Raw genomic sequence first — 25351 nt, forward strand, 5'->3', positions numbered from 1 at the left:
TCCTGAAGAAGGGCTCATGCCCGAAACGTCGATTCTCCTGCTTCTTGGATACTGCCTGATCTGCTGCGCTTTTCCAGCAACACTTTTTCATCCCTCATCTTTCCCCAATCAACCTAAACCTATGTCCTCCAGTTTGTGACTCCCCTAACCGAGGGAAAAGATATACAAAAGTTGAGCAGCCAGCCAAAATGCAAAAGGAATACAATGTCAAGCCACCGGGGGGTGGGGGGGGCGGGGGTGGAGGGAAGGGGAAGGAGAGAATTGTGGTTCTACTTTTTTTTCCCTCCGATCGGCATTTGGACACTTCAAACCTGTCAGTAACATAAGCATCTCTGAAGAGCATAATGCGCATGCCCATCGGTGTCAGCAAGCACTGCGCATGTCCGCTGGTGTCAGCAAAAGACTGTGCACGCTCCTGGCTGTACGCACAAACAACTCATGACCTACTTTTGATGGACCAATAGGAAACACGGGAGGACCGGAAGGTGTCTAGTCCTCCTGCCAATCAGAGCACCACTATTGTCTGAATGCGGAAGTTGGACAATGACCTTCTGAAGCAGCTGCTGCTCCTGTCTCTCTGAATGAAGATTAAGCTTTACCCCAAACTTCAACTTTCTTCCTCTGTCCAACATCTGTGAGTACAGCACTCTCTTTCCTCGCCATCTGTTCCACTTTTTTTTTCATTCTGGCGTTCAATTGTTGACTTGCAACAACTGAAAGGAAAGGGAGTGAATTCAGGGAGGGGGACAGAGTGTAGAAATATTGGTCGAGAGTGTGGTGCTGGAAAAGCACAGCAGGTCAGGCAGCATCCGAGGAGCAGGAAAATCGACGTTTCGGGCAAAAGTCCTTCATCAGGAATTTTCCTGCTGCTCGGATGCTGCCTGACCTGCGTGCTTTTCCAGCACCACACTCTCGACTCTAATCTCTGGCATCAGCAGTACTCACTTTTTTGTCTAGAAATGTTGGTGCAGATCTGTGTCTCAATTGGCAAATACGTGGCAAATGCATGACCACAATGTGATCATATAACCTTTGCTGTGGGAAAACAAAAGCAGAAAGGAGGTGCATTGTTTTAATGGTGATATGTTGGGATATGGAGAAAGTGAGGAGTGCAGATGCTGGAGATCAAAGTTGACAAGTGTGGCCCTGGAAAAGAACAGCGGGTCAAACAGCATCCAAGGACCAGGAAGTCGACGTTTTGGACACGAGCCGTTCATCAGGAATGTTATGTGGATGTACAAAGAGGTTTCAGTGTCTTTCTCCACCAGTCAATACCAGTTGTCAGACAGATGCAAGTAGTGTATTAGCAAGAGGAATTGAGTTCAGAGGTTGGGTGGGCCCTTCCTGCGGTTAGGGGATCATTGAATATATTCAAGGCTGAGTTCATCTGATTTTTGAACAACAATGAAGTGGATGATTATGAGGGAACAGAAAAGATGGTTATAAGAACAGTTACAGAATCATACAGCACAGAAACAGATACTTGATTTCATGCTGACTATATTCATAAACTAAACTAGTCCTACGTTGTTTGGCCTATATATCTCTGAACCTTTCCTATTCATGTACTTATCCATAAGAGCAGAAATTAAGCCATTCAGCCCACTGGGTCTGCCCAGACCATTCAATTGCGGCTGATAAGTGTCTCAGCCCCATTCTCCTGTTTTCTCTCTTTAACCCTCGATCCCCTTGATACTCAAGAACTGTTTCTGTCTCAGTGTTAAATATCCTCAGTTAGCTGGCCTCCACAGCCTTCTGTGGCAATGAATTCCATCAGTTCACCACTCTCTGGCTAAAGAAATTTCTCCTAATCTCCGTTCTGAAAGGTCTTCCCTTTACTCTAAGGCTGTGCCCTCGGCCGCTAGTCTCTCCTTCCAATGGAAACATCTTCCCAACATCAACTCGTCCAGGCCATTGAGTATTCTGTTTGTTTCAATTAGATTCCCCTGAGTGTGGCCCTGTTAATCAGCATGAACCAGACCCTTCAGGATGAGGTACAGCAGGGATTAGGTTCAACAAAGTGAGAATGGTGGGAGTGTGTGGGATGGAGATTTTGAGCTTCCAGGGAATAAGAATTACAGAGAGTTTGCTATAAATTAGAATTGTTTGGATGGGACAATGGGCCAGGGAGTGGCAGATGGAGATTAATTTAGGGAAATATGATGTTTGTATTTTGGTAAGGCAATCCAGGCAGGACAGTTAAGGGAGTGTTTCAGAACAAAGAGACCTTGGAGTGCAGGTTCATTGTTCCTTGAAAGTGCAGTCTCAGGTAGCCAGAATAGTTAAGAAGGTATTTTGTATGCTTTCCTTTATTAGTCAGAGCATTGAGTATCGGAGTTGGGAGGTCATGTTGTGACTGTACAGGACATTGGTTAGGCCCCTTTTAAAATACTGCGTTCAGTTCTGGTCTCCCTGCTACAGGAAATATGGTGTGAAACTTTGAAAGAGGTCAGAAAAGTCTTAAAAGGCTGTTGCCAGAGTTGGAGGGTTTGATCTACAGAGAGAGGCTGAATCAGTCAGGGATATTTTCCTGGAGCACCAGACGCTCAGCGGTGACCTTATAAATGTTTATAAGGGGCATGGATAGGGTGAATGCAGAACTAGAGAGTATATGTTTGAGTGAGAGGGGAATGATTTAAAAGGGACATGAAGGGCAACTTGTTTCATGCAGAAGGTGGTGCATGTATTGAATGAGCTGTCGTAGGCAGGGGTGGAGCCTGATACAATTACAGTATTTAAAAGGCATCTGGATGGGTACAAGAATAGGAAGCTGGTAAATGGGACTAGATTAAGTTAGGATATCTGGGCGGCACATATGAGTTGGACTGAAGGGTCTGTTTCTGTGCTGTATGATTGTCTGGGTCTTTGGTGAAACCAAAAGTGCCATTGCGAAGACTGGACTTTCAGAGCAGCCTTCAAAGATGTTTTGTCCTTACTGGGAGCAGAAGGAGTTACAATGAAATCTTTCATTTATGAGACAGCACCTGAGTGAGTGAGTACATCTGAGATTTTGGTGGAAAGTGGGATTTCATTGCACTGTGGGGATGAAACCCTACCCTATCCAGTCATTTCTGCTGGTGGGTGAGACCAGACCTCAAGATTAGTTGGAGTGGATTTAGGATAGAGATGAGGAAGAACTGCTTTTCCCAGAGAATAGTGAATCTATGTAATTCTCTGCCCAGGGAAGCAGTAGAGGCAGCTTAATTAAGTATATTCAGGACACAGTTAGATGGGTTTTTGCATGGTAAAGGTATTAAGGGTAGTTGGGACAATGCAGGGAGGAGAAGCTGAGACATTGGAGAGATCAGTCATGATCTAAATGAATGGCGAAGCAGGCTCGAAGGGCTAAATGACCTACTCCTGCTTCTATTACTATGAAACTCTAACCCAGCATTTCCCATGGCTAACCCACCTAACCTGCACATCTTTGGACACTATGAGCAATTTAGCATGGCCATTCCAAATCAAGGCCAGTAAGCAATACAGTAATGTGAAAAATGAACATCAGAGAATGACAGAAAGACATGGAGAGTAAATGTACCAGCAATCATAACTGGATTCTAAAGATCACAGAAATTGAAATTAAAAATGGTATGTCTGAATGTGTGCTGCATTGCAGCAAAAGCGAATGAATTGACTGCACACATTGAAGGGAATCATTAAAATATGGGACTCCTTACAGAGATATGGCTCCAGGATGACAAGAATTGGATCCTCAATATTGAGAAGGTGATCAAATGGGAAGCAAGATAAAGGTAGAGGGTTAGCACAGGTAATCAAAGCACTGATCACAGGGTAATCTGGTGTCAGCTCAGGTTTCAGGTCCTGATTTCTCATGATGCTTTGATCCCCTTTTTTTTTTACACACCTTCTGGAACAATAAGTCAATCCAGACCCACAATCTCCCAGCCTGTTAACCATCCAGACACTGAGTGTAGTCATAGCAGGGAATAAAACAAGAAATGTGAACCAAAATTAGAAATAAGTAGGTGCTTGTGCTTAATATTGTTCAATAGGGAGTAATCCAGAAATACTACTCTCCCAGGATTCCTACAGTGCCTTATTTGAGGAATTCTCTCACCCTTACATCGAGCTATTAGTACCTATGATGACTTACAACAATATTTATACCAACAGAACAAAAAGTATCTGTTGTCAAATTGACATAGAGATATACAGCATGGAAACAGACTTTTTCTCTCTGTCATGCACACACACACATGCACAAGTCCATGGGGGTGAATTTGTGTTTGCAGAATGATATTTGCATATGCATTCTATTTTCCACAATCTGCAGACAGTTAATACATCTAATATTTTGTAAATTTCACATTGGAAATAGAACCAGTCTGACTGGAGACTGGGATACAGATTCTGACCTCACGCCTTTAATGCATTATTTGAGCTGAGGTGTCTCCTTTTGTTATAAAGCTTCAAAGTTATCCTGGGAAGGTGCCTTACAGGAAGTTCTGGGATTTACATATTAATGATATCTGCAATCCATTGTAAAAGATGAAAGACTTAATGATCCAGGGTTGTGAATATATCATTTCAATACCAGGACACTGTAATGTTTTCCCAGAAATTCTGTGTCTTATGATCTTACTCCACAACCACTTGATGAAGGAGCAGCGCTCCAAACGCTAGTGCTTCCAAATAAACCCGTTGGACAATAACCTGGTGTTGTGTGATTTTTAACTTTGTCCAGGTAAGGTTTGATTGGCCAGGCCAAATTACCCATAGTGCCCAGGGATGTGCAGGTTAGATGTATTAGTCAAGGGGTAAATGTAGAGTAATAGGAGGAGGGGAATGGGTGTGGTGAGGTTGCCATTCGGAGGTTGGTGTGGACTTGTTAGAACAGTGAGGGTTCTCTGAAGTGAAGGGATTTTTGTTCACTGTTCAGGAAGGGAGGTGGGGGGGAGAGGGGAGAAGCAGCGTGGGGGGAGGAGGGAGGAAATGGTGTATGGGAGGAGAGGGGAGGGATGGGTGGAGTGCGGGGGGAGGAAATTTGTTTACTTGTAGCAACTGGAGTGAACCCAGGGAGGGAGCAGACTCTGCAAACTCAGATATGTGCCTTAATTACCCGGGTAAGGAGGGTTGGAAGGATAGGGTGTTGCTGTTTTCCCTAGTGCGTCAGAGTGTGAGGGGTAACCTGATAGACTTTTTTAAAATCATGAGGGGCATGGATTGGGTAAATAGACGAGGTCTTTTCCTTGGGATGGGGAGTCCAGAACTCGAGGGTAATAGATTTAAGGTGAGGGCAGGGGGAGGGAGACTGGAAAGAGATCTAAGGGGCAACATTTTCACGCAGAGGATGGTGCATGTATGGAATGAGCTGCCAAAGGAAGTGGTGAAGGCTGGTGCAATGACAACATTTAAAAGTCATCAGCATGAGTGTGTGAAAAGGAAGGGCTCAAAGGGATATGGGCAAAGCGCTGGCAAATGGGACGAGATTAATTTTGGATATCTGGTTGGACACAGAAGAATTTGACCGAAATGTCTGTTTCTGTGCTGTACATCTCGATGACTCTGGCTTTCCACGAATGTTTGTCATGTCTGTATGTTCAGTTTCTGTGGTGGCGGTATCAATGCCTTGATGGTTCATTTTGCTTTCTCTCTCACCCCCATCAGTTCCTGGGAATGTTAACCATTTTGTGTTTGGTTGTTCTTCAAGAACCTGCATTGCAGGCTCACCCCGAATTGACATTTTTTTGCTTCCCAAAATCAGACCTGCTCACTCTCAGCAATATCCCAGTGTTGTGAAAGATATTAAATTTCAGGTGGAGTTATCCAAAACTCAGATGTCAGTCTTGACGTTTTTGCTTTTCTGCCCCTATCAGATCCTGAATCAACACCTTCAGGAGAATGAGTTAGAGCGAAGGGCGGGAGAGAGAGAGAGAGGGATAGTGCTTTCAATTTTGTGGAATAACAACACAAACAAATTGCTTGTTCTGAATTTTTATTCTGGACTGACAGGAATGAATTTTCTAATCTCTTTTTACAGAGTATTTGAAGATCTGAAGACGGAAGTTTCAAAATCAACAGATGAAGGACTTATGCCCAAAATGTCGACTCTCCTGCTCTTCAGGTGCTGCCTGACCTGCTGTGCTTTTTCAGCGTCGCACTTTTCAACACTGACTCTCCAGCGTCTGCAGTCCTCACTTTGACGTCAATGTCTGACAGTCACTCAATCCATCCGGACAGCAACAATCGTTGACTGATTCTGTGAGAAGGAGCAAAGCTTTTTGGTTCCTGTTTCAGTCCGTTTTCAGCATCAGTGGGACTGGATGAGGGACCCTACTGTTGGAGTGCACTGAGTGTGGAGCCTGAAACAGTTATAAGGCCTGGGAAGAGGAATTCACGGAGGGGAGGAGCTCTACACGTGTTGTGTGTGGATGAAGCTTCGGCCATGGAGAAACCCAAGGAATCCTGCCCCATGGAGAAACCGTGGAAGTGTGGCGACTGGGAAAGATTTCCGTTTCCCATCTGCTCTGGAGATTCATCGTCGCAGTCACACCGGGGAGAGGCCATTCCCCTGCACAGACTGCGGGAAGGCCTTCAGCAATTCCTCCGACCTGGTGAGGCACCGGCGGGTCCACACCAGGGAGAGGCCCTTCAGCTGCCCTGAGTGTGGGAAGGCCTTCAGCAATTGCTCTGACCTGGTGAGGCACCGGCGGGTCCACACGGGGGAGCAGCCCTTCAGGTGCTCCACATGCAGGAAGGGCTTTACCCAGGCCTCCACCCTGTTGGCCCACCGGCAGCTCCACACTGGGGAGAGGCTGTTCATCTGCACCGAATGTGGGAAGGGCTTCAGCAATTCCTTCGCCCTGCTGACCCACCAGCGGGTCCACACGGGAGAGAGGCCGTTCCCCTGCACAGAGTGCAGGAAGGCCTTCAACAGTTCCTCCGACAGGCTGAAGCACCAGCGGTTCCACACGGGGGAGAGGCCCTTCAGCTGCCCAGAGTGCAGGAAAGGCTTTACCCAGGCCTCTGACCTGCTGAGGCACCAGCGGGTCCACACGGGGGAGAGGCCGTTCACCTGCTATCAGTGCGGGAAGAGCTTTAGCCGCTCCTCCCACCTGCGGAGGCACCAGAGAGTTCACATGCCATCGCAGGGGGTTTAAAGCAGCGACGGCTGAGTGGCTTTATCAACCCAGTTCCAGGAGCTGCCAAGGCAGATGGCGGAATTGGAATTTGGTTCCAAATCTGGAGTTCAGAATCTAACAATGAAACCATTGTCAGGGAGGGGAGGGGGAACCCCCATCTGATTCACTCACAACCTTTTTAGGGAAGGAAACTGCTATTGTGGGAACGGATTCACTCACTCGTCCCAGTGCATCCTTTACCCAGACCCACAGCAGTCTGGTTGAGTATTCTGCACGCCGCCTCCCCCTCTTCCCCCCCTCCCCCCCCCAACCCCACCCCAACTGATGAGGGGGGAAAAACCTACTTGGAGACAAGGTATGGGTTTAAATTGGTGCATGAGGCAATACTACTTCTAGTTTATGGCTATACCAAGGATCCAATTACAAAAGGACAACTCTGTGCTGACAAATAGTAAAGAAAGTGGGGGTGAGGGGGCGGGAGGAGAAGTGTGTGGGCTTTGACCTTGAGCTGTTTTAAAAAAAAATACTTTTTCTACACCTTTTTGCTGGGGGAATCTGAAGCTGTAACAAAATTGGGTCGCAATAAAGGTTACCTGAACTTACTACTGGGCTCAGACTCTCATTGAAAGCTTTCAGCTCAAGAGGTTTTTGTTTTAAAGCTGCTCATTTCTTTCAGCCTCCTGCACTGAGTTTCCAATGTTATGTATCAGATGGAGCGGTGAATGAGTAGCTAGTATTAGAAATTGTAAATGTTTTAGGAATGCAGGTACTGCGTTGTTTTATCAGCATTGTAAAGTTTCCTGGTGGAAGTGTGGGCTGTGTTCACTAGAAATGTTGTGGAGGTGTCAGTGTTGGACTGGTGTGCACAAAGTTAAAATCTCACAACACCAGGTTATAGTCCAACAGGTTTATTTGGAAGCACTAGCCTTAGGCGCGCTGCTCCTTCATCAGGTAGCTGTGGAGCAGGATCAGAAGACACAGATTTTATAGCAAAAGATCACAGTTTCATACAACTGATAGGAGATATTGAACAAACCTTGATTGCTGTTAAGTCTTCCATCTTTTAGAATGGATTGCAGGTTTCTGTTCATTAATATGTAAATCCCAGAACTACTTTTAATTCATGTTCTCAAGATGACTTAAGGTTTTATAAAAATAGGTGACATCTCAGCTCAGACAATACATGAAAGGTGAGAGGTTCGGTCTGTCTGTATCCCAATCTTGAATCAGACTGGTTCTACTCCCAAAGTATGAGTTGATAAAATATGACATGGATTGATTGCCTTCATTAACTGCCTGCCGATGTTTCCACAAAAAGCACACATTGAATCTATCTGCAAATATAATACTGCAAACGTAAATACATACAAGTCCATGGGATGAATGTGCGTGCATGAGAGAATAGTGAGTGCATGTAAGTTTTTTCGTGTGTGTATAATGGAGTATGAGCCTGTGAGAGGGTGTGTGCAGTGATGGGTTTGTGTGTGTCTGAGAGAGACCATGTGTACGAGAGAGGGTCTGCGTGAGTATGAGAGAGTGAGATCACCCAAAGTTATCCTCATGGGTTCTGAACTTGGCCATCAACCTCTGCTCGGCCACTGGAAACAGTTAAGCAGTGACACAACACACATCGGAGAGGACAGAGTGGCACTTGTCTCACAGAAGGTGGGAGGCTCTGGATGCTATCATCCAGGGGAAACACACACTGGAGGACCTTCGGCTCAGACAGATTCAGCTGGAAGCCAGGCTGCAGACACGGTGGTGGTGGTGGTGGTGGTGGGTGGGGGGATCTTAACCGGACACTTTATTCTGCGAGATGGTCATTCCCTTCAGGACAGTCTTCTGATTGGGTCAAGGATTGTCTCTGTTCTCTGCAGTTGCCAGCAGGAGGCCAGATGATATTGGTGTCTGCCTGGTGCCAGGATTCAGGAACCGATAAGAAGAGGGAGAGAGAATGGATGGTGCTGACTCTACCTGGGAAATGGCTTATTTTTAACATTAAGAATAGCTAAAATGATATATTCAGAAACATTATTAAAGCATGATCAATTTCATAAAAAAGCTGCAGACATCTTTTGAAACTCGCATTGAAATATGTGCAGCTAGGCCACAGTTGAGGACGGGCTGTAATGGGTGAATGGCCTATTCCTAGTCTTGTGAAATTGGCTCTGACTACGTCGAAAAAGAATCGGAGTTGTAGAGCACAGAAGGAAGGCCTTTGGTCTGGGCTGACCAGATGTCCTAAATTCATGTCGTCTCATTTGCTAGCACATTGCCCATATCCCTGTAAACCTTCCTGTTCATGTCCCCATCCATATAAATGTCGTAATTGTACCATTTCCTCTGGCAGCTCATTCAATACACGCACCACTCTCAGCATGAAACAAGTTGCCCCATAGGACACTTTTACGTTTTCCCCTCTCACCCTAAAACTAATGTCTTCTACTTCTGGACCTTGCCACCCCAGGGGAAATACCTTGTCTATTTACATTATCTATGCCCCTCATGATTTTATAAACCTCTATAAGGTTACCCCCTCAGCCTCCAATACTCCAGGGAAAACAGCCCCAGCCTATTCAGCCTCTCCCTGGAGCTCCAACCCTAACAACATCCTTAAGTCGTTTCTCAACCCTTTCAAGTTTCACAACAGTCTTCCCACTGAGTGATCAATAGGCTGTGAACAATCTATTTTTGTTGGGGTGTAAGAGAGGGCATTTCTTGAGGCCAATTAACTTTCACACTGTTTTTATTTCTAATCCGAGGTCCCTCCAAATTTGTCCCCATTTACCCTAAACCTTTGCCCTAAGCCTTAGGACCCCGACCCTGGGGAAAAGATATACAAAAGTTGAGCAGCCAAACAAATGCAGTAGGACTAAGAAGTCGAGCCACAGATGGGGAAAAGAAAGTGGCTCCAGCCTTTTTTTCTCCTCCTGGCATTTGGACACTTCAAACCTGTCAGTAATACCAGCTCCCAGGATCTCCAGCCTCTCTGTCAGCAAGCACTGCGCATGCTCCTCGGAGTCAGCAAAAAACTGCGCCGCCAGCTGCTCGGTGTCCGCGCACACGGCTCGTGCCCTTCTTTCGATGGACCAATAGGAAGCACTGGAGGACCGGAAAGAGACTGGTCCTCCTGCCAATCAGAGCGCCCCTACTGTCTGAATGCGGAAGTTGGAACATGAGCTTCGGAAGTTGCTATTGTTGCTCCTCTCCCCGAATGAAGATTGAACTTCACTCTAGATTGCAACCTCCTTCCTCTGTCCAACATCTGTGAGTACGGCACTCTCTTTTCTTACTATATTTTCAGTTTCTTTTCTAAATTCTGAGCTTCAATTGTTGACTTGCAGCAACTGAAAGGAAATGGGGTGAATCGGGGGTTGGGGGAACAGACTCTGCAAACGTTGGTCCAGGTCTGTCTCCATTGGCAAACGCATGAACACAACGTGATGATTTTGCCTTTGCTGTGGAAGAAAATGCCGAAAAAAGGTCATTGTTTAAATGGTTATATACTGGGCTGTGGAGAAAGTGAGGGCTGCACATGCTGGAGATTAGAGTCAAAAAGTGTGGTGCTGGAAAAGCACAGCAGGTCAGGCAGCATCTAGGACCAGGAGTGTTTGTGATTTGGTCACGAGCCCTTCGTCAGGAATGATGTGTGGATGTACAATGGGGTCTCAGCGTCCTTCCACACCAGTCACTGCCAGTTGTCAGACAGGGTGTAGCAAGCAATCAGCAAGGCAAGTGGTATATTAGCAGGAATTCAGAAATTGGGATGGCTTTCTGTGATCAGGCAGTCATTGAATATATTTAAGCCTGTGTTCATCAGTTTTCTGAACAACAAAGAAGTGGATGGTGATGGGGGAAGGCAAAAATAATGGTTTTAAGACCAGAACAGTTACAGAGTCATACAGCACAGAAACAGACACTTCAGTCCAGCTAGTCCATGCTGGCTATATTTATAAACTAAACTCGTCCGACATAGTTTGGCTCATATCCCTTTGAACCTTTCCTACTCATGTACTTATCCAAATGTCTTTTAAATGTTATTACTGTACATATATCCATCACTTCTTCAGGACCTTGATTCCACACACAGACACACCACTCTCTTTCAAAAAAAAAGTTGTTCCTCATGTCTTTTTTTAAATCTTTCTCCTCTCTCCTTAAAAGTTTGCTCCCTAATCTTGAAATCCCCACCTGAAGGAAACAGCACCAGCCACTTACCTAACTGACACCCTTCTTGGTTTTATAAACTTCATAGGCAACCTCTCAACTTCCTGTGCTTCAGTGAAAAATGTCCCAGCCTATCCACCTAGATGTAGGTATATTCACATCCAGTTATGATCTGTTCGGTGCTGGTGCATGCTCAAAAGACCAAATGGCCTACTCCTGCTCCCAATTCTCTCACTCTGTGTCCAAGACAGCAAGAGACCATAAGACAGAGGAGCAGAAAGTAGGCCATTCAGCCCATCAGGTCTGCTCATACCACACAATCGTGGCTGATATGTTTCTCAATCCCATTCTCCCACTTCCTTCCTGTAACCCTTGATACTCAAGAACTTATCTATCTCAGTCTTAAATATCCTCAGTGAACTGGCCTCCACAGCCTCATGTGGCAATGAATTCCATGGATTCACCACTCTCAGGCTGAAAAGTTTCTCCTTATCTCCCTTCTAAAAGGTCTTCCCTTTTCTAGTCCCTTTCAGCTCCTGGTCTCTCCCACTAATGGAAACGTCTTCCCAATGCCCACTTTGTTTAGGCCTTTCAATGTTCTGTATGTTTCCATTAAATCTCCCCTGAGTGAGTGTGTGGGCCTGTGTTAAGGACTAATCCAGACCACTCAAAACATTTTTAAGCAGGCAGCCCCAGACCATAACTTTGTAATTTGGTTTAGTCAGTGTCTAGTGAAAATTATCTGGAGTAAATGAGCTCAGTTGACTACTAGATTTTAAAACAGTCAAAAAATGTATTCTCAAAATTATACAATGCAACACAAAGATCAGAATAAAGAACTCCTACAGAACTCAGCCTATCCAACTAGACTCAGTTATGCTGTTCTGAATATACACAACTGTCCCAATAAGCCAACTCCCTTTGAAACCCATTATAAATGGGACACATGCTTATAGGTTGAAGTTGAGAGACAGGAAAGAGAGAGAGAGTTTCCACACAGCTCCCTGTTGAACTTGCAACCAGTTCAAGACTGAACTAAAACTAAAACATGACCAATTTGGCCTGAAGTCACATCTGTTTAGATATAAGCAAAAGGTCTCTCAAAATTCTTTTCATCTCTGTTCAAACCAGACTGATCAGAACCTGGCCAGTTTATTACCTCTCTGAAAAAAGTCATGAACAGCGTCTCCTTGAGCCAGGGAAAAGCTTTTAGTCCAAAAAAGGAACTAGCTTTGTGACCCCTGTTCATCAGCATGAACCAGACCCTTCAGGATGAGATGCAGCAGGAATTAGGTTCAACAAAGTGAGAATGGAGGGAGATTGCGTGGGATGGAGATTTTTCAGCTTCCAGGGAATTAGAGAGGAAAAAGAGTTTGCTGTAAATTAGAATTGATCGGATGGGCCAATGGGCTGAGGAGTGGCAGATGGAGTTTAATTTAGAGAAATGTGAAGTGTTGCATTTTGGTCAAGCAATCCAGGCAGGACTGACACAGTGAAGGGGAGTGTCACAGAACAGAGAGACCTTGGAGTGCAGGTTCATGGTTCCTTGAAAGTGAGTCTTAGGAGGTCATGGAGTGGCTGTACAGGACATTGGTTAGGCCACTTTTAGAATACTGTGTACAGTTCTGGTCTTCCTGCTACAGGAAAGATGTTGTGAAACTTTGAAAGGGTTCAGAAAGGATTTCAAGGCTGTTGCCAGAGTTGGAGTGTTTGAGATACAGGAAGAAGCTAAATAGGCCAGGGAAATTCTCCATGGAGCATTGGAGGTTGAGGGGTGACCTTATAGATGTTTATAAGGGGCAGAATAGGGTGAGTACCCAGGTTAGGTGAGTCCAAAACTAGACGGCATATGTTTGCAGTGAGAGGGAATGATTTAAAAGGGACCTGAGGAGCAACTTTTTCACGGAGGGTGGTGGAGGCTGATACAATTACTACAAAATTTAAAAGGCATCTGGATGGGAATATGAAGAGGAAGGGTTTAGGGGGATATGGGCCAAATGCTGGCAGATGATTTAGATTAATTTAGGGTTTCTTGTTGGCACAGATGAGTTGGGTCAAAGGGTCTGTTTCCGTGCTATATGTCTGTAATCGTCTTTGGTGAAAGCAGAAGTGTGGTTGTGAAGACTGGACTTTCAGAGCAGCTTTCAAAGATGTTTTGCCTTGATTTGGAACAGAAGAAGTTACAATGAAATCTTTCGTTTGTGAGACAGCAACTGAGTGAGTGAAGACATCTTGGAAAGTGGAAATTCATTGAATTGTGGGGATGAAGCCATACCCTATCCAGTCATTTCTGATGGTAGATGAGACCAGGCTTCAAGATGAGGGGGAGTAGATTTAGGAGAGAGATGAGGAGGAACTGCTTTTCCTGGAGAGTAGTGAATCTATGGGCAATTTAGCACGGCCAATCCAAATCAAGGCCAGTGAGCAATGTCGTGATCTGGAGAATTAACATCAGAGAATGATAGAAAGGGACAACGAGAGTAAATATACCAGCAATCAAAACTGGATTCTAAAGATCACAAAAACTGAAACTAAAAACGGTGTATCTGAATGTGTGCTGCATTGTAACAAAAGCGAGTGAATCGACTGCACACATTGAAGAGAATAATTATGATCTGAGACTCCTAACGGAGATATGGCTTCAGAATGACAAGGATTGGATTCTGAATATTGAGGGGGTAGTCAAATGGAAAGCAGGATAATGGGAGAGGTGCTAATGAAAGCACAGATCACAGAGTAATCTGGTGTCAGCTCGGATTTCAGCTCCTGGTTTCTCTATCCTCTGTTGATTTTCCTGTTCCAACAGAGTAAGATGTGGGTCTGCTCTCAGCTCTGCTGGATTTCTGCTGAGGTTTTGACCCCATCCCCCCATTCCCCCCATTCCTTCCACCTTCTGGAACAATAAAACATTCAGTGAATTGAGACCCAACGCACAATCTCCCAGTCTTTCAAACCAATCAGACACAAGTGTAGTCATACCATGGAATCAAACAAGAAAAATGAAACAAAATTTAAAAATATATAGGTCCTTCAGCTTAATTAGATTAGGTTCCTATGGTATGGAAACAGGCCTTTCCACCCAAAAAGTCCACACTGATCCTCCAAAGAGTAACCAACCCAGACCCATTCCTCTACATTTACCCCTACCTAATGCACCTAACTCCCTAGTGCTGTGAGGTAGCAGTACTAACCACTGAGCCACCATGCTGCGCTCAAATGTTTGTTCATTGGGAAGTAAACCAGAAATAGAGTTTTCCCAGGACTCTCTCCCTTACATCTAACTATTAGTACCCATTTAGTAATAGTAACTATAACTATTAGTATGATTTATAACAATATTTACACCAACGTAAATAAAGCATCTGTTATCATATAGACACAGAGATATACAGCACAGAAAGAGACAATTTTCTCCCTCATGCATGCACACACGTAATTGACAGGATGTTCTAGGATTTACATATTATTGATACCTGCAACCCATTCTAAACGATGAAATACTTAATCCCGGTCTGTTCAATATGTAATTTCAATGGCATGACGCTGTAATGTTTTTCCATGAATTCTGTGCCTTGTGACCTTATTCTCCACAATCACCTGATGAAGGAGCCGCGCTGTTAACACCAGTCCTTCCAAATAAACCTGTTGGGTGCTTGATTTTTAACTTTGTCCAGGTTAGGTTGGATTGGCCAAGCTAAATTACCCGTAGTGCCCAGGGATGTGCACGTTAGGTGCATTAGTCAGGGTGGTAGGGAGATGGGTTACCCTTCGGAGGGTCGGTATGGACTCCTTGGGCCGAGTGGCCTGCTTCCACACTCTGGGAATTCTCTGAAAGGAAGGGATTACCCTGTTGCAAACTGCAGGGCTGCGCAGGCGCAGTGCGCGGAGCTGTTGTCGGCCTTTCCCCGCCCCATCGCTTCACCTATGACGTCACAACGCGGAAGTGGCCCTGTCAGTTTCAGAGTGAAACTCCCTCCCTCTGGGCAACTCTTCATCCCGGGAGGGAGTGGGGGTAACATCTGTTCACTTGTAGCAACTGGAGTGATTCCAGGGCGGGGGGGCAGACTCTGCAAACTCAGGTATGTGTCTGAATTACCCGGGTGAGGAGGGACGGAGGGATGGGATGGGGCTGTTTTCCCCATCGCGCCAGAGTCTGAAGTCCTGGGAAGTTTCAAAATTAACAGATGAAGGGCTTATGCCTGAAACGTCAACTTTTTATAAAAGCATGAGGGGCATGGATAGGGTCAAATAGATAAGGTCTTTTCCTTGGGATAGGGAAGTACAGAACTAGAGGGTAATAGGTTTAAGGCGGAGTTGGGGGGAAGATTTAAAAGGGACCTAAGGGACAACTTTTTCATGCAGAATGTGATGCATGTCAGGAATGAGCTGCCAGAGGAAATGGTGGAGGCTGGTACAATTAGAGCACTTAAAAGCCATCGGGATGGGTGTTTGAATAGGAAGGGTTCAGAGGGATATGGACCAAGTGCTGACAAATGGGACTAGATTGATTTTGGGTATCTGGTTGGCATGGAAGAGATTGACCGAAGGGTCTGTCTCTGTGCTGTATATCTCTATGAATCTGGCTTTTTACTAACGTTTGCCACGTTTGTATGTTCAGTTTCTCTCTGGTGTCGGTGTTAATGCTTTGATGTCTCCTTCCCCCCCACTTCCCAGGGACGTTAATGTGAGAACAGAGGGAGAGAGTGAGATGGTGCTTTCAATTTTGTGGAATATCTAAAGAAAAGAATGTTTCCCTGAAAGTAGAGTTGCTTGTTCTGAATTTCTACCCTGGACTGACGCTGATGACTTTGTAATCTCTTTTTACAGAGTATTTGACGATCTGAGGACGGAAGTTTCAAAATTAACAGATGAAGGGCTTATGCCTAAAACGTCAACTTTCCTGCTCTTCGGATGCTGTCTGACCAGCTGTGCTCTTCCAGCACCGCACGTTTCAGCACGGACTGTTCAGTAACTACAATCCTCACTTTGTCATCAATATCTGACGGTCAGTCAATCCATCGAGACTGCAATAATTTTTTACTGTGATTCTATGAGGAAGAGCAAAGCTTTTTGGTTCCTGTTTGAGTACGTTTTCAGCATCAGTCGGACTGGATGAGAGACCCGACTGTTGCAGCGCACTTGAGTGTGAAGCCAGAAACAGCTCTACGGCCTGGAAAGAGGAATTCACGGTGAGGAGGGGCTCTACACGCATTTGTGTACAGCTGGAGCTTCGGCCATGGAGAAACCTGAGGAATCCCACCCCGAGGAGGAATCGTGGAAGTGTGGTGACTGCGGGAAAGGCTTCCGTGCTCCATCTGCCCTGGAGATTCATCGGCGCAGTCACACCGGAGAGAGGCCATTCATCTGCCCCAAGTGTGGGAAGGCCTTCAGCAATTCCTCTGCCCTTATGAGGCACCGGTGGGTCCACACAGGGGAGAGGCCCTTCAGCTGCCCCGATTGTGGGAAGGACTTCAGTTATTCTTCTGACCTGCAGACCCACCGACGGGTCCACACGGGGGAGAGGCCGTTCTCCTGCACTGTGTGTGGGAAGGCCTTCAGCACCTCCTCCACCCTCCTGACCCACTGGCGGGTCCACACTGGGGAGAGGCCATTCACTTGTTCCGAATGCAGGAAGGGATTCACTCAGGAGGGCAAGTTGCGGATGCACCAGCGGGTCCACACTGGGGAGAAGCCTTTCAGCTGCCCCGAGTGTGGGAAGGCCTTCAACGATTCCTCTTCCCTTCAGACCCACAAGTGGGTCCACACACAGGAGAGGCCGTTCCCCTGCACAGAGTGCGGCAAGCTCTTCAGCAATTCCTCCACCCTGCTGAAGCACCAGCGGGTCCACACAGGGGAGAGGCCCTTCAGCTGCCCCGAGTGTGGGAAGGGCTTTACCCAGATGTCTGTCCTGCTGATCCACCAGCGGATCCACATCGGTGAGAAGCCTTTCTGCTGCCCTGAGTGTGGGAAGGGATTCACTCAGAAGGGCAACTTGCGCACGCACCAGCGGGTCCACACCGGGGAGAGGCCCTTCAGCTGCCCCGAGTGCGGAAATGCCTTCAGCGATTCCTCCACCCTACTGAAGCACCAACGGGTCCACACAGGGAAGAAGCCATTCCCCTGCCCCGAGTGTGGGAAGGCCTTTAGCAATTCCTCCGACCTGCTGAAGCACCAGCGTGTCCACACGGGGGAGAAGCCCTTCAGCTGTCACGAATGTGGGAAGGCCTTCAGCGATTCCTCCGCCCTGGTGAAGCACCGGCGGGTCCACACAGGGGAGAGGCCCTTCAGCTGTCACGAATGTGGGAAGGCCTTCAGCGATTCCTCCGCCCTGGTGAAGCACCAGCGGGTCCACACGGGGGAGAGGTCCTTCAGCTGCCCCGAGTGTGGGAAGGGCTTTACCCGGGCAGCCACCCTGCGGAGGCACCAAGGAGTTCATGTGCCATCACAGGGGGATTGAAGGAGCGACTGCCGAGTGCCATTATGGACTGGGCTAACAACCCAGTTCTGGAACTCCCAGGTTTGAATCCCACCGCAGCAGATCGCGGATTTGGAATTCGGTCAGAAATCTGGAGGTCAGAATCTAACAATGAAACCATCGAGCGGGGTGGGGGGGAAGCCCCATTCTGATTCAGTCACATCCTTTTTAGGGAAGGAAACTGCTGTTGTGGGAAAGGATTCAGTCAGTTGTCCCAGCTGCATCCTTTCCCTGGTCTGGCCTACACGTGACTGCAGCCCTACAGCAGTGTAGTTGACTCCACCTGCTTCCTCCCACTTCTTTCCCTCCCGGCAGATGGGCGGGGAGAAACTTACTTGGAGACAGGGTATGGGTTGAAATCGCTGAGTGAGGCAATACTTCCTCCGGGTTAAGGCTGTAACAAAGATCCAATTACAAAGGGACAAGTCAGTGGTAACCAATAGTAAAGAAAGTGGGGGGTTGGGCTTTGATCTTGAGCTGTTTAAAAAGCAGCTACTTTTTCAACACCTTTTTGCTGAGGTGATCTGGAGCTGTAACAAAGTTGGGTTGCAATGAAGGTAACCTGAACTCTCTGGACGAGCTGACCAAGGCCCTCGAGTCCTTCGAAAAGAATAAAACTCCCAGAAGCTACGGCTTACCGGTCGAGCTCTATTCCGCTCTGTGGGACTTGATTGGCCAGGACCTGCCGGAGGTGTATGTCAGTATGCTTCGAGCAGGTACCATGAGTGAATCCATGAGGAAAGGCATCATCACCTTCATCTACAAGCGGAAGGGGGAGAGGGAGGAACTCAAAAATTGGAGACCAATTTCACTGTTGAATGCGGATTACAAAATCCTGTCAAAGGTAATCGCCAACTGGGTCAGGTCTGCTCTGGGGTCGGTGATTCACCCTGACCAAACCTGTGCTGTGCCAGGCAGGAAGATCACTGAGAGTATCACACTCCTCAGGAATACGATCGCCTACAAGCAGGACAGAGGGTTGGACACTTGCCTGATCAGCCTGGACCAGGAGAAAGCCTTTGACAGGATATCACACAGGTATATGAAAGATGTTCTCTCCAAAATGGGCTTTGGGGAGGGAATCTGCAATTGGATCAGACTGCTCTACACCAACATCATCAGTGCAGTCTCAATCAATGGCTGGGAATCAGATAGCTTCCCAGTCCGATCTGGAGTCAGGCAGGGCTGCCCTCTCTCTCCTGCCTTGTTTGTGTGCTGCATAGAGCCATTTGCCAAGTCTATCAGGAAGGATGCAAGCCTGAGAGGGGTGACTATTCCTGGCAGCGGGGGCCTGCAGGTTAAGGTCTCCCTGTACATGGATGACGTTGCCATTTTCTGCTCGGATCTGTTGTCCGTGCGCAGACTCATGTGCATTTGTGACCAGTTCGAATGGGCCTCGGGGGCCAAGGTAAACCGAGGCAAGAGCGAGGCCATGCTCTTCAGGAACTGGGCCGACCAATGCTCGATCCCCTTCACCGTCAGGACCGACCACCTGAAGGTGCTGGGTATTTGTTTCGGGGGGGCTGGGGCGCGTGCCAAGTCTTGGGAGGAGCGTATCAGCAAAGTGAGGCAGAAACTGGGCAGATGGAAGCTACGGTCGCTCTCCATCACGGAAAAAAACCTGGTCATCAGGTGTGAGGCACTGTCATTGCTATTATACATGGCACAGATCTGGCCTATTCCCAGAATCTGTGCCGCTGCAGTCACCCGGGCCATCTTCCAGTTTATATGGAGATCAAAGATGGACTAGGTCTGAAGGGACTCGCTGTACAAAGATCTGGGCAACGGGGGAAAAAATACACCCAATGCCACCCTCACCCTGATGGCCACCTTTGTGTGTGGCTGCATCAAGCTGTGCGTGAATCCCCGGTACGCAAACACCAAGTGTCACTATGTACTCAGGTTCTACCTGTCCCCGGTGTTGCGAAGGATGGGCCTGGCCTCGCTGCCGCGGAACGCTCCGAGTAGTTGGACCGTTCCGTATCACCTGTCCTTCGTGGAGAAGTTTATGAAGAAAAACACCTTTGACCACAAGTCCATCAGGAAGTGGTCAGCATGTAGTGTCCCTGAGACCCTTTGGAAAAGGAGAGGGTGGATCCTATCGAGCGGTTCCCTGAGCAGACTGTCAAAGCCATTTGGCAGAATGCCTCATCGCCAGAACTTTCCAACCAGCACCAAGACATGGCTTGGCTGGTGGTGAGAAGGACTCTACCTGTGAGATCCTTTATGCACGCCCGGACTCTCTGCCGCACCGCACGCTGCCCTCGAAGCGGCTGGAGGGGTGGGGGGGGAACGAGACTGTCACACACCTCCTTCTGGAATGTGCCTACGCAGATGAAGTCTGGAGAGGAATGCAAGTGGTGTTTGTCGAGGTTCGTTCCGAGCAGCGCCGTGACGCGGGACTCCGTGCACTACGGCCTGTTCCCCGGGACGCACACCGAGACAAATATCAGCTGTGCCTGGAGGATCATCAACTTGGTGAAGGACGCTCTCTGGGTGGTCTGAAACCTGTTGATCTTCCAGCTGAAGGAGTTGACCCCGACTGAGTGTTGCAGACTGGCACATTCCAAGGTCCAGGACTACGTGTTGAAGGATGCGCTGAAGCTTGGGGCAACTGCCACTAAGGCGCAGTGGGGAAAGACCACTGTGTAACGTCTGCCTGCCTAATGAAGAACAGGGGGCCCATGCAGTCATTTGGGCTCTGCTGACGCCTCAGGTAAATATATGGGCATATGATTGAAAAATGTACAGACCTGTATATAAAAATGATAAATTCTGATCTTTGTATGTAAATGTTTACATATGTATGGCATGACCAACTGTACAGACCATCAAATTATTTTATGAATATATTTTTGAAATAAAAATTATTGTATCAGACATGCGAGCTGTGCAAGGTTACCTTATGACATCTCCCACTTAGTTTAGACTGGCACTTCTTTATAGGAACTTATCTCGGCACCAGACACCTAACTCAATTGGGTAGGTTTTTCCCACCTGATGGATAGCTCAAGGCCTGTAGGAGTGATCAGTCAAGCACACACAGATCTGTCAATTAACTTCTCTTCCTTATGAATTATTGTCTTTCACTGTTATCTGTCTAATTAAGAACATGCAATGTTTTTATAAACTTTTGTATAAAGGAAGCCACTTTGTATCAGTACATTGGAGTAGCCTGCTGGGGCACTTGAAGAGCTGGTAACCTACACTTCTAGGTTATTAGAACCTAGTTAGTTTAGCGTATGGGTATCAGTGTTACATTGTAACAGTGATGCTACTAGTGAATAAAGGGGATGACTAAGATTAAACTAAACTGTCTGTAAGAGGTTTTTATTCCAGACTTCCAAAGAGTACAATCTTTGGGACGAACCAAGAAAGAGAGGCTTACGGGTCTGAGTCCATAAGGGCTTCCCTAGGCCGTGTCAAATCTGTACTTTAACAGTAGCAGGGGATAAAACAAGAAAAATGAAACAAAATTAGACATAAATGCACATTGGGTGCTCATGCTTAAAGGTTGTTCATTAGATAGTAAACCAGAATTGGAGTCTCCCAGGATTCTTATCGTGCCCTACTTGTGGAATTCCCACTCCCTTACATCTAAGTATTAGTACCCAGCTATGACTTATAACAATACTTTCACCAACAGAAATAAAACGTCTGTTATCAAATAGACATAGAAATATACAACACGGAAATAGACTTTTTGATCCAACACATCCACGCTATCCTATATAAATCTAGTGACCCATTTGCCAGCATTTGGCCCATATCCCTCCAAACCCTTCCTATTCACACACCCATCCAGGTGCCTTTTAAATGCTGTAATTGTACCAGCCTCCACCACCACTCTGGCCTATTTACTCTATCCACCCTTCAAGATTGTATGAACCTCTATCCGGTCACCCTCAGCCTCCGACACTCCAGGGGCAACAGCCCCATCCTATTCAGCCTCTCCTTATATCACAAATTAACCAACACTGGCGACATCCTTATCAATCTGTCCTTCACCCTTTCAAGTTTTACAACATCCTTCCTGTCCTATCGCAGGGAAATCAGAATCAAATGCAATATTTCAAAAGTGGCCTAACCAGTGTCCTAGACAGCTGCACCATGACCTCCCAACTCCTACACCCAATGGATTCAATGGGCCAAATGGCCTTTTTCTGCACTGCAGGGATTTTATGATTGCTTCATATAGTGTATATCTGATATTCACTGTTGTACTAGCTGCATGGCTATGAATGTTCACCTTCTAATGTTGTAATGGAATTACATCCTGTATTTCTTGTAATAATTTTTATTTAATAGGTCAGCAGGAAGTCATTCAGCAACTTTACTGGCTTTCTTTTCTGAAGGATCCTTGACATGTCATTTTCAAAACCTTGACTCAGCTCCATTTCCAGCCTCTTTGTAGGAAGGTTGTTCCAGGTCATTGTCACCTAAATGAAGTTTTCCTCTTAATATATACTTCACGCTACCTGGCTGCGTGAGGGTTTTCGGAGTTTTGTGTCATGGATAATATATGATCAGCAGGTATCTGGCAATCTACAGGAATTGTCACCGATGTTATGTTCATTTGACTGGACTGACTGTGACCAATTATTTTGTGATTTTATTTGCAGGAAGACATGGGGAAGAAATCTGAAACCAAAAGACACATCAACTTCTGGCAGAGCCACTTGATTCACTGGGACTTTAATATCAGCAGCCATTCACATCGAGAAGACATGTTTGCTTTTGTTTGCTTGAAAGATTTTGGACACTGGTGTGGCAGGAAGAATACTGAGACACCCGAGTGAGGGAGATTCAGTGCGCTGACTGTGAAAAGTGCTTCATACCATTTACTCAGCTTGGGGAATCAAACTCTCACCCCTCACGGTGGGGAGAGACTGTGTACCCTTTCCGTTTGTAATTTGAAACACAGAGTGAGACAAGGAAAGCTTCCCCCCATGTGGAAATGTTGGTACTGTGGGAGAAGATGCCCTTTCCTATCGATGCTGGAACCCCACAGACGCGTTCACATGGGGAAGAGGGGAGAGGCTGTTCACCTGCTCCGTGTGCAGACAGGGATTTAGTGAGATGGGCCATCTGCAGACACACCAGCGGGTCCATGTGGAAGAGATGCCGTTCAAGTGCTCCATGTGCGGGAGGGAGTTCACTCGGTCATCTACACTGCTGGCCCACCAGCGGGTCCACACCGGAGAGAGGCCATTCACTTGCTCACCGTGCAGGAAGGGCTTCACCCGCTCCTCCCACCTACAGAGACACCAGTGAGTTCACCTGCCATTGAAGGAGCTTCAGCCGAATGCTATTATCGACTGCATTAGTAACTCAGTTCTGGGGACTCCTGAGTTTGAATAGCAGATGGTGGAGTTGGAAGTCAGTCAGAAACCTGGAGTTCAGAACCTCATGATGAGAAAAACATCCCTATCTGATTCACTCATGTTTTAGGGAAGGAAACTGCTGTTGTGGGAAAGGAATCACTCAGTCATCCCAGCTGCAGGCTTTACCTGGTCTGGTCTACAAGTGACTCCAGACCCACAGCAGCCTGGTTGACTCTCGACAGCCCCTCGGCAAATGAGCGGGGAGAATCTTACTTGGATACAGGCTATGGGTTGCAATTGCTGAGTGAAGCAATACTTCCTCCGGGTTACGGCTGTACCAAGGATCCAATTACAAAGGGACAACTCAGCTGACCAACAGTGAAGGAAGTGGGGTGCAGGGGAATGTGTACGCTTTGACCTTGAGCTGTTAAAAATGCAAATAAGCTACTTTTTCTATGCCTATTTGCTGGGGAGATCTGAAGCTGTAACAAAGTGGGTCACAATAAAAGTTAGGCAGCATCTGAGGAGCAGGAAAATCGACATTCCAGGCAAAAGCCCTTCATCAGGAATCAGCTTTTGCCTGGAATGTCGATTTTCCTGCTCCTCAGATGCTGCCTGACCTGCTGTGCTTTTCTAGCACCACTGTAATCTAAACTCTGATCTCTAGCATCTGCAATCCTCACTTTTGCCACGATAAAGGTTACCTGAACTTACCGAAGGACTCAGACGTGGAAGGCTATGAGATCCAGCAGGTTTTTCTTTGAAAGCTGCTCGTTTCTTTCAATCTCCAGTGTGAGGTTTCTAATTGAAGGAGCAGTCAATGTGTAGCTCGTATTATTCGAAATTGTTCATTTTTCAGAACTGCAGGTTCATCATTTCCTCAGCTTTGTAAAGTTTACTGGCACCAGTGGGAGGTGTGGGCTGTTTTCATTAGAAACAAAGTTAAAAATCACACTACACCAAGTTATAGTCCAACAGGTTTATTTGGAAGCACTAGCTTTTGGAGCGCTGCTCCTTCATTGGGTAGCTGTGGAGCAGGATCATAAGACAGAGTATTTGTAGCAAAAGGATGCTGAATGATATATTGAACAAACCTTTGAAGTGTTTCATCTTAGAATGGGTTTCAGATTTCAGTTAATTAATATATAAATCCCAGAACTTCTTTTAAGTCACAGTCTCAAGATAACTGAAGTTTTTATAAAAAGAGGTGACATCTCAGCTCAGACAATGCAGGAAAGGTGTGAGGTTTGAGCCTGTCTTGAGTCAGACTGGTTCTATTTCCAAAGTAGGCATTTATAAGATATTACATGGAGTGATTGCCTACAAACTGTGCACTTTTTGAGCAAAATAGAATGTATCTACAAATATAATTCTGCAAATGCAAATTCACCCCATAGTCTTATGTCTTTCTTTCCTGCACAGGACCTCCAACCAACACTATACACCAGATATATTGATGATCTTTCTTCCTCTGGACCCATGGCGAGAGTCACTGAACTAACGACACTGTTATTAACAAGTTTCATCCCACCATCACACTCACCATGGACTACTCTTTCATATCTGTCTCATTTTTGGACACATGCGTCTCTATCAAGGATGGGTATCTCAGCACTTCTCTATACCGCAAACCCACGGATAACCTGACAAAGTTAGACTTCTCTAGCAAAACATATTAAATAGCCATCCTCTATGGACAAGCCCATCACATACACAGGATCTGTTCAGGTGAGGAGGAACGTGACAGACACTTGGAAGTACACAAGCATGCTCTCATAAGAATGGGGTACAATGCTCAACTCATCAACTGCCACAGCGAGAAACTGTAATGATCTCCTTAGGAGACAGATATGAGCTGCAACCAATATGGTTCTCTTTGTTGTCCAGTCCTATTTGGGAGCCGAAACACTATGTCATGTTCTTTGCAGCCTGCGACATAGTACTGATGCGGATGAGCACCTCGCCAAGTCCTTCCCCATACCTCCACTTCTCGGCTTCAAACAACCGCCAAACCTTAAACAGATCATTGTTCGCAACAACCTGCTTGGCCTTCAGGGCAACATGATACAACCCTGTCATGGCAGACGATGCAAGACGTGTTAGAGTGACGATACGATTGCCCCCATTACACGTGGGGACACCACCCACCATGAGTATGGCATGTACTCACGTGACTCAGCCAGCATTGTTTATCTCATACACTGCAGGCAATGATGCCCTGAGGCATGGTATCTTGGCGAGACCGAGTGGAGGCTACAGTAACGGATGAATGGACACTG

The 25351-nt window shown here is 46.6% G+C and overlaps 1 protein-coding gene across 6 annotated transcripts; it reads left to right on the top strand.

The window, feature by feature from the left end:
* Window positions 1-534: 534 nt before the first annotated feature.
* LOC132810805 (gastrula zinc finger protein XlCGF26.1-like) lies at window positions 535-24521 on the top strand. 6 transcript variants are annotated; one of them, XR_009643107.1, is made up of 4 exons: window positions 10279-10373; window positions 16101-17845; window positions 22371-23018; window positions 24495-24521. XR_009643107.1 is itself a non-coding variant. In XM_060822716.1 (3 exons), exons 2-3 carry the CDS (start codon window positions 6396-6398, stop codon window positions 17728-17730), a joined length of 1914 nt encoding a protein of 637 aa, XP_060678699.1. In that variant the 5' UTR covers window positions 535-634; window positions 6005-6395; the 3' UTR covers window positions 17731-18360. The 6 variants fall into 6 exon arrangements, 3 of the variants coding, with proteins under 3 accessions (XP_060678699.1, XP_060678697.1, XP_060678698.1); XM_060822716.1 differs by lacking the exons at window positions 10279-10373; window positions 22371-23018; window positions 24495-24521 and adding exons at window positions 535-634; window positions 6005-7118 and having other exon boundaries at window positions 16540-18360; XR_009643105.1 differs by lacking the exon at window positions 24495-24521 and having other exon boundaries at window positions 22371-23565.
* The last annotated feature ends 830 nt before the right edge of the window (window positions 24522-25351 follow it).

Source organism: Hemiscyllium ocellatum, unplaced genomic scaffold (genome assembly GCF_020745735.1).
Source record: "Hemiscyllium ocellatum isolate sHemOce1 unplaced genomic scaffold, sHemOce1.pat.X.cur. scaffold_1940_pat_ctg1, whole genome shotgun sequence".
Taxonomy (NCBI): domain Eukaryota; kingdom Metazoa; phylum Chordata; class Chondrichthyes; order Orectolobiformes; family Hemiscylliidae; genus Hemiscyllium; species Hemiscyllium ocellatum.

Bases quoted from the DNA above. Each gene is read 5' to 3' on its own strand.
- LOC132810805 (XM_060822716.1), top strand. From the start codon at position 6,396: ATGAAGCTTCGGCCATGGAGAAACCCAAGGAATCCTGCCCCATGGAGA. The intron at 7,119-16,539 runs GTTTAAAGCAGC...TCCCACCCCGAG, and splicing joins TTCACATGCCATCGCAGGGG to GAGGAATCGTGGAAGTGTGG.